The 9,514-nt window shown below is 48.9% G+C and overlaps 1 protein-coding gene across 2 annotated transcripts in view; it reads left to right on the forward strand.

Annotated features, from left to right (window-relative positions):
• The first annotated feature begins 5,312 nt into the window (after window positions 1-5,312).
• The window catches only part of MIOX (myo-inositol oxygenase), a 10,117-nt gene continuing 5,915 nt past the window's right edge, over window positions 5,313-9,514 (forward strand). For both annotated transcript variants that reach the window (XM_027854400.1, XM_027854401.1), the window contains exons 1-4: window positions 5,313-5,409; window positions 6,626-6,694; window positions 6,896-6,976; window positions 7,172-7,334. In XM_027854400.1, the coding sequence (XP_027710201.1) occupies window positions 5,395-5,409; window positions 6,626-6,694; window positions 6,896-6,976; window positions 7,172-7,334 (328 nt within the window). In that variant the 5' untranslated portion in view covers window positions 5,313-5,394. The remainder of the gene's footprint in view (window positions 5,410-6,625; window positions 6,695-6,895; window positions 6,977-7,171; window positions 7,335-9,514) is intronic.

The following is a 9,514-nucleotide window of genomic DNA, read 5'->3' on the forward strand; positions in this document are numbered from 1 at the left end:
AGAAGCTTACTGATTGCACTCCTGGAGCTCAGCCATTCCAGAGGCTGAGCCCAGAGGCAAATGAAGTTCAGTAACATTTAACTAATCCAATGACGTGTATCAATGACCAGCTGTTGTTCTATTGGGTGAAGTGGCATCTAATAATAACTATATCTATTATTACAGCTAACATTTACATAGCTCTTTAAAGTTTACAAAGCTCTCAACAAATAGTGTCTCAATTAAGCTTCGAGACAGCCCTACAAGCTAGGTGCTATTATTATCCTCATTTTGCAAGTGAGGAACCAAAGGCAAGTGTGACCCTGGGCAAGTCACTGTTTGCCTCAGTTTCCTCATCTGTAAAATGAACTGTAGAAGGAAATGGCAAACTCCTCCAAGATCTTTGCCAAGAAAACCCCAAATGGGGGTCACAAGGTGTTGGACATGACTGAAACAACTCAACAATACCAACAAACCCCTAAGGCAAACAAAGGTTAAAATGACTTGCCCAGGGTCATGCAGCCAGTGAATGTCTAGGGCCAGATTTGAACTCAGGTCTTCCTGACTCCAGTCCCAACACTCTGTCCACTGCACCACCTAGCTGCCTCTTGTTCCAGAAGTATTTCTGTAAATTTTAAACCTGGTTATCATTTGCTCTGAGGGTGACTATCAATCTTTTTCCTTTTTTTTAAAATAGAAAACTGTTCATCTTTCGTATTGGCCTTAGATAGGGCAATTGGCCCTGTGTTTTGTCAATGTTGTATGGTTTGGGTGGCTTTTAGAATACTCTCCAAAACCATTATGATCCGTTTTCCAATGCTGAAAGTGTATGCTAAAACAGGTGTTGTATAGGTGTTGACTACTTTTTTAATCAGTCAATAAACATTTATTAAACACTTACTATGTGCCAAGCACTGAGCTAAGCACTAAATTCTTCTCACTAAGCTCCAGTTTCAGGAAGCTAGTAACTCTCTTGATATACGTGGCCTCACATTTCTTTTTGATAGCTTGCTCAGTGCACCAACAAGCTTATTAAGCACCTACTGTGTATCCAAGCATTGTGCTAAGCACTAAATTCTTCCCACTGAGCTCCAATTTCAGGAGGCTAGTAACTCTTTGATATATATGGCCACACATTTCTCTTTGTTAGCTTGATCAGTCCACCAACAAGCATTTATTAAGCTTCTACCATGTGCAGGCACTGAGCTAAGCATTGCTTTATGTTTTCCTAAGCATGAGCGTATCTTGCCCGAAGGAGACCAAGGTATTTGTTGGCATCACCTTCATCCTTTGGCTCAATTTAGCATCCGGATTCAAAGCCAAAGCCTTCTGTTTCTAAATTTCCCTGGCATATGTTGAAAGTTTACGCCCACTGATCCCAAATGACATTTGGATACAATTGGAGAAAGGTTCCTCAAGGTGGGAACGCTGTTTAACATGTTTCACACTGGAACCACATCACTTGAGGTCATCACGTGTATAAGGTGATTGATATGTGATTGTTACTGTTATAGTTCTTCTGGGTCTGCCCCATTGTAACGTGCACATGCGCATACGTCCCATCTTGTGCAGTAGTATTCTCTATGAAATCTGACAGCCATTAAATGCAGACAGTTTTTCTCTTCCTTCTCCACTTTCGGTATGAAGGTCCCTTGATTGGATAAAGAAGACCAGCAGAAATATTTTGGTTATATTCCATTCCTTGCTAAGAGCCTACGATCCCATGACAATCAGTCAACGTCAATAATCCTTTATTGAGTGTTTGCTATGTGTGAGGCACTATGCTAAGTGCTAGGGCTACAAAGAAAGGCAAAGCCCCTGCCTTCAAAGAGGGTCCATTCTAACGGGAAGGACAACATGCCAACAACCGTGTACTCAGTAAGTTGGAGGTAGTCTCAAAGGAAAGATGCTGGCATTAAGGGGGACCTGGAAAAGCTTCTTGTAGAGTTTTAGCTGAGGTTCGAAGGAAGCCAGGAGGCAGAGATGAGGAGGGAGAGGGTTCAAAATGTAAGGGACAGCAGGGAAAATGCACAGAAGCGGGAGAGGAAGGGTCTTATTCAAGGAACAGCAAGGAAGGAGCGGGGTGGGGGTGGGGGATGGAAAATAAAGTATAAGTAGACTGGGAAGGTAAGAAGGGGCTCACTTATGAAGGGCTTTTTAGAGCCAAACAGAGCGTTTTGTATTTGATCCTGGAGGTAACAGGGAGCCGTTGGAGTTTATTGAGAAGGTGGGAATGGGGGTGACATGGTCAGACCTGAGCTAATTTAAGAGGATCCCTTTGACATCTGAACAGGGGTTCGAGACAGGGAGATCAATGACCAGCGTGAGGTGATGAGGGGCCCACACCAGGGTGGTGGCAGGATCAGAGGAAAGAAGGAGGTGTATGTGAGAGATGTTACAAGGGGAAAATCAATAGTCCTTGGCCACTAATTGGCTATGGTGGGTGAGTGGAGTTGAGAATGATGCCTAGGTGCCTGGGATGATGGTGGTACCCTCAACAATAATAGGGGAGTTGGAGAGGAGAGGGTTTTGGAAGAAAGATCATGGCTTCAATTTTGGACATGTTTGGGTATAAGATGCCTACTGGACATCCAGTTTGAGATGTCTGAAGGGCAGTTGGAGATCAGCACAGAGGTTGGATATGGCTGGATAAGAAGATCTGAGGATCACCTGCATAGAGATAAAATGCCCCCGATAAGACCATTAAATGAAAGAGTACAGAGGGAGAAGAGAAAAGGGCCCAGGACAGAACCTTTGGGGGCCCCCCACTCTTAGTGGGAATAATCTGGGTGAGAATCCTACAAAGGACACAGAGAAGGAGAGTCAGATAATTAGGAGGACAACCAGGAGGAAGCAGTGTTGTGAAAATCTAGGGAGAAGAGCGTGGCAAGAAGAGGGCAATCAGCAGTGTCAAAGTCTACAGAAAAGGCAAGGAGAGTGCGGATTGAGAAGAGGCCATTGGTAACTTTGGAAAGAGCAGCTTTGATCGGATGATGAGGTTGGAAGCCAGATTTAACCCTATGCAGAGTGTTAAGAAGAGGGTGAGAAGAAAGTGATGACATCCGTTGTAGATGGGCATCTAGAGTCATGAAAGGGAGGAGAGATATGGACAATAGCCAGTGGGGATGATGGATGGAGCAAGCAAGGGTTTTTTTCAGGATGAGAGAGGCACAAACATGTTGGCAGGCAGAAGGGAAGCAGCCGATAGGTAGGGAGAAAATTGAAGTGTGGTGAGATAGAATGTTGAGAGATGTTACAGTTGACAGAGGGGGCAATCTGCTGGAGAAAACGTATGCAATGGGAGCACTTGGGTACATAGAGCCAACTCTTCAGGCAAGACAGCTGAAGGGGGACCTAGTGATAGGAGAGCGATGAGCTAAGGAGGAGAGGAGAAGAGAGAGCTTCTCTAATGATTGATGATGGTGACCAAACTCAGAGTAGGGGTGTCTTCTTGTCCCATCCAGTCAAGAGAGGCGGTCCTTTGTTCACATGTGACCAGCCTGGAAGGGGACCCCTTCGGTAAAGTGGTTTAAGAGGGAGCTATTGGTTTCAGGGAGACATTCCCCCCAGTTTCTGCCATTAATGAGACTATTGTTCTGTTTGGTAAATGTAGCGAAGTATTCCTGGGTCTAGTCCTGGAAGGGCCCTTATTTTGATGGCGTCTTGTCCTCACTTGAATCAGATGATTGAATAGAAGATAATCATTTCAGGAAGACCCAGACCCTTAGGATTTGTCTTGTTCGTCCAATCCAATCCTCTCATTCTACAGGTGAGGAAACAGAGGCTCTGAAACGTTTAGTGATTTTCTGCCAGGTCATCCAGGTAGTTAGTAAATGGCAGGTCTGGGATTCTAACCCAGGTCCCAAGACTCTGTCCACTATACCATACTGCCTCTCAAAATAAAAAATCCTAAACTTAAACTTGGTTATTTTTTGCTTTACTATTGAATTTCATCTTTTGTTTTGAGATTACTATAAAATGTAAGGTGGCAATTGCTTGGATTGTGAGGGTGGTCTGATTAGCAGAGGGCACTCTGAACCTTGGTCTAAGCAAAAATGTTTGTATATCCATGAATTGTCTCTGATAGATTTGGATTAAAACATAGAGTAGAGTGTGTGAGAAATAAAAGAGTTAAGTTTCCACACAAGTAGATAAGAAATCAGCATGGACAGGCTAACTTCTCCATTGGGGGAGGAGTGACAACACAATTCTAGGCACAAAATGTGTGTTAAGGAGTGGGGATCGCACGTATATAAAATATAAGAACAGGGAGTATAAGGAAGATTGTAACCCAGAAGGATTAGTTCCAACCTGATCCAGAAGGGAGGAATTAGGCAATTACTAACTATAAAGCTTGCTCTGGCTTCTGTACTTGGCACACTCTCCCCTTCAAAGGAGGTGCGCCCGCTTCTCGCGAGAATCCAAAGGACACACTTCAGCCTCTTTAATAAAAAGTCTTTGAGACACCGGTCTTCGGAACTGAATCTGGGGTCTTCTTTATAACAAGGGTTTTCCTTCCAGCCTGGTCACTCCAAAGCTCCTCTTGTCCTCCTTCCTGCTTGCTGGATGTGAGATGACTCATCAGTCCTCTGTCCTTCTTGTTGGTATCCCTCCCAGCATCATGACACCTGCTCAGAGCTCTGTGGGGGCCTCAATAATGCTGCTTTTATTTATGATTGTTTCCCAAGTTTCCCTCAAGACACGATGCTCTTCCCACCTTACTGGCCGTCAGCACATTCCTAACTGGAAATCAAAGCGGTTTCAGTTCCCAAGTAGGATTTCCAACTTCTGGGGCAGCTAGGTGGCGCGGTGGATACAGCACCGGCCCTGAAGTCAGGAGGACCTGAGTTCACATCCGGCCTCAGACCAAACACTTGATACGTACTAGCTGTGTGACCTTGGGCAAGTCACTTAACCCCGATTGCCTCACCAAAAAACAAACAAACAAACAAAACAAAACAAAGAAAAGGATTTCCAACTTCTGGTGACCCATCTCATTCCTCTTCTGACTGAAGCCCACCTCCCCCCTTGGGGCTTCTTTGATTACTCTGCTGGCCTATCCTCTGCTACATGGGAACCCATTCCTTTCCCATCCCACCCCCATCCTGCTCTCTCTCCAAAGGTGTTATCTGTGGAGGAGAGGTCAGAGTGGGCCCTCCAGGGAAGCGGGAAGGGGATAGACTCTGACACATTAACCAGTGGTGAGCAGGCCAAGGTCAGCAGGTTAAATGGTCACTGATTACCTCTTGGCCAGGGCCAACTAGCTTGGGTTAGATCTGATTACTTCCATGGATATTTATGTAACCTAAGGGCATATATAAGAGCCCCCTGGGCTCAGACAGATCACACACAAGCCACGGGTGACACTCTACACACCCCCTTCCCATCCTGTTCACTGCTAGGCCTGTGGTCAAGATGAAGGTTTTAATGGTGAGTGTCCTGTCTCCCTGGTTGCCTTCCAAAAGGCTGCTGGGCTGTCCCCTTCTCTAGGCTGCTTCAGGGTCCTGAGCCCCTGGGTTCCTCCTCCTCCAGACTGCTCCCAGAATCCTCAGCCCTTGAGTGCCTCCTTTCCAGGCTGCTCCAGGGCCATGAGCCCTTGGGTACCTCCTCAACTGCTAGGCTACTCCAGGGTTCTGAGCTCTGAGTGGCCCCCACTCCAGTCTGCTTCCAAAACTCTGAGGGAAGGGTGCATGGTTTGGAAGGGTATGGTTCAGGACCTTGGGTTCACTCCCTAGCCCCAGTACCCTACAGGGGCCCATAGTCCACCCAATTAGGCTGATAAGGGACAAATAGGGGAGAAGAAGGAGACTGGGGTGGAGAGCAAGAGCCTGGTTGAAGAAACTGGGACTAAGGGGAGTAGAACCCAAAGACTGGGACTTCCAGGCCCAATGGCCTACATCATCACTTTCCCTGTCTCAATCCTGGGAACAAGCCAGAGCCATTCTCTTCATTTCATTAGTGGAGAAACTGAGGCTTACAGAGGCACAGTGCCACCCATAACATCCCATAGCAATTGAGACTCCCAGCTCCTGGGTCTCCCCCTAGACCCCTTCCTTCCTAGGAGGGGGTAGCCAATGGGTTAACTCTGCTCCTTCCTCCTGTCCTCAATTGTTCTCCTCCCATCGGTCACAGGGCTCAGCTAAACCAAGTTGCATTTTCTTATTTTCTCTAAGCCCAGAGGCAGGGATAGCCTCTTCATTATCCACAGCGGGAGGGTTCTCTGCGCTGTCCCTTGGCTCCCAGGAGTCTCCACCCCCCCTCCCCTGCCCTCTGCCCCCCGCCCCCCGCCGCCCACCTCTGGGCCCAGGCGGTGTGTGAGTACACAGGTGACTGAGTGGGTCTGAGGTGGAACTTGAACAAGGCTCAGTGGGTGCGAGGAGGTATGAGCGGGCAGTAGACCATGCCTGAGTGTGTCTCTGCTTTCCCAAGCTGATCGTTTCTAGGGCTGCGATCCTGACTCTCCCGGGGTTATTGCATCTTTTTTCTCCCTCTCTACTAGTGATATTCTGGAATAAGCTGCTCCTAGGCTGCAGGGTCCCTTCCCCCTCTCCTGCCCCTCCTGAAGCCTTCCCAGAGAAAAGACTAGCCTTCCTTCCCTCTCCCAAACTGGCTGAGCTCACCTCCTCTTCTCTCCTTTCCCCCACAGGGTCCAGATCCTTCTCAGATTTATCGGCCTGATGGGGGCAAAAATAAAGAGGACTTCCGAAACTACACTGTGAGATAGCGCTCCCGGCCCCGACCCTGACGTTGACTTTGGCCCTCCCCTACCATCCTGGGGAGAACAGCTTTAGTGGCCAGTGAAGGAGGAAGTGGGTGGGGTAGAGAGAGAGGGTCAGAGGGTCAGGGATGAGGAGGCCTCAGACACAGTGGGGTGGGAGGGGGAGGAGCTGAAGTCTAACCTGACTGGGCCTTGCAGTCAGGACCCCTCCTGGATCGAGTCTACACCACCTACAAGCTCATGCACACGCACCAGACCGTGGACTTTGTCAGGAGGAAGGTGAGACGGGAGAAGGGGTCCTTGGGGTGACAGATCGGTGTCAATAATGGTGGGCCCCTGTCCTCAGTGATGGGTCATTTCTTGGGAGTGATGGGTCTGTGACCTGGGGCGATGGAGTCAGTTTCCTCGGCGTCACAGGGTGCATTTCCAGGGGATAATGGATCCTTGTTTCCAGTGTGCGGCTCTTGTCCCCAGCACGAGGAGTTTGGTGCATTCTCCTACAAAAAGATGAGTGTGATGGAGGCCGTGGAGCTGCTGGACGGGCTGGTGGATGAGTCTGACCCCGACGTGGACTTTCCCAATTCATTCCATGCATTTCAGACGGCTGAGGGCATCCGGAAGGCTCACCCTGACAAGGGTATCTCCCCCTTCCCCCAATCCCAGGGATCTCCTACTCTTGTGCCCGTCACCCCAAGCGGTCCTGTCTCAGCCCCCTCCTCACGCCCCCTAAAGGCAGACACGGAATGCCAGCCTTCCGTGGGGGGCGGGGAGAGTGGCCCTGCTGCTCCCAGACCCTGCTGGTGGACCCTGCCCTTATTTCTGTGTGTTTAAGGGAGGCCCAGGAGAGGTGGTGAGCGAGGTCCCCCACTGGGCACCGAGAGGTCCTGATGCTGGTGGAGGCTGTTGCTGACTCCTGCGATCGGGGCACTTCGTTCCTCACTTAGTTTCTCCATCTGTACAGTCAGGACTTGAACCCGGTGATCCCTAAGGTCCCCCTCCCCCACCCCAGTTCCCTTCCTTCCTTTTAGCCGACCTCGTTTTGTGTTCAGGTCCTCTTTCAGCCCCTCCCTGAGCTCACTGGCTCTCATATAGGGGAGGTCTCCTCCTCCCCACCTGAGCCAGGGAATAAGGAATGGTGGGAGCCAGGCAGGGGAGATAACGTGGAGGGCAGGAGCCAGGGAGCCCCCAGATTCAGAACAAGAAAGAGAGGGTGGGGGGATTAGAAGTGTAGCCACCTTGCAGGGAGGAAGGGAGAAAGGAACCTGGTCCACTCCCGGAACAGGACAAGAGAAGGAAAACCCCCAAGCCCACAGGATGAGTGAGTCGGGGCTCCCCATCCCCCAAATCTAGGACCAGCCCAGGCCCCTGTGGCCAGAGAATTAAGGGCGAAAGTCATAGAGTCATTCCCCCTTAAGGCACTGTCTCACTGTAGGTCATTCTCAGCATTAGCCTCTCCACCCAATCATTTCTTTAATACTCATTCATTCTCCCACTCGAAAATCACGATTTCACTGGATTGTGATAAACATTCCATTGTTCTGATTATTATTTCCAGTGTAATTAACTTCAAAAAGCAGTCACTATTATCCTCCATATTCAGCATCTGGTGAATTATTACCCAGGTGGGGCTTTTTGTGATTGAAAAGATTATTATTATTTTATTATGTCACAGTTCAGCTATTCCTCCACCCCATTCATTCACAGAATCAGAGAGACCCAGAGCTAGAAAGGAACTCAGATTCCCTACTGAGACAGTAATTCCCTCCACCCTACAAGCAGTCCTTCAGCCTCTGCTTGAAGCTGTGCAGTGACAGGGAGCTCACTACCTCCTGAAACAGCCCATTCCACTTGGGGATGGCTTTGAGTATTTGGAAGTTTCCCTGACATCCACCGTGAACCCAAGGCCTGAAGCCAGCTTGTCCTAAGCTCCTAGACCTGAGGAAGGAGGAACCCTGCTGCTGTGCCTGCTATTGCTGCCAGGGTCCTGAGTAGGAGAGGAGAGGGTTCTCCAAGCATGGATCTCAGAGAGACAGAGCTGGGGAGGGCAAATCAGCCTTCTGCTGGCCCATCCTGAAGCGGTGGCAGAGTAGTTGTCCTGTCTGGGGCACTGGGGCTAGAATAAGGAAGGTGATGATCTTCTGCCCCTGCCAGACAAAGGCCTGGGTACTGAGTCCAGGTCCGGGCCACATTTAGGAAAGACATTCTTTGTTTCAATTCAACAAACCTTAATGAAGGACCTACTATGTACAGGATAGTGGCGATCAAGTGCCAGAGAGGAAATAATTCCTGCCCTTTGGGAGCATACGTCCTTAAGAGTTACTTCAATTCCCCTCTTCCTTCCCAGGTATGGGGATCAGTACTAGGTGGAAGGACAACGTGTGAAGTAATTTAGGAAGGGGCCTCCGGAGAAAGGGGACCAGGATAACTAAAGCAATAGCTGACATTTTTCTGCTGCTGTAAGCTTTACAAAGCCCTTTCCACACACCAGGGAGAGAATGCAAGGGTCAATTCCCCCACTTTACAAATGAGGAAACTGAGGCTCCAAGGGGTTAATCGAAACTTCCTCACAGCTAGTCAGTGTGAGAAATGGAATTCCCCCCCAGATCACTCCTGGCTCTAGGTCCAGCACTCTTCCCACCTTATTAGGTTGGCTCTGTGGTGAATACAGAAAGTAGTGAGGGGTCTAGAGATCAGGCAATTGATTGAGGAACAACTGATAGGAATGGAGGGGCTTCAGCCTGGAAGAGAGAAGGAAGAAGAAGAAGAAGAAGAAGAAGAAGAAGAAGAAGAAGAAGAAGAAGAAGAAGAAGAAGAAGA

Source organism: Vombatus ursinus, unplaced genomic scaffold (genome assembly GCF_900497805.2).
Source record: "Vombatus ursinus unplaced genomic scaffold, bare-nosed wombat genome assembly UNPS02010394.1, whole genome shotgun sequence".
In the NCBI taxonomy this organism is placed as follows: Eukaryota; Metazoa; Chordata; class Mammalia; order Diprotodontia; family Vombatidae; genus Vombatus; species Vombatus ursinus.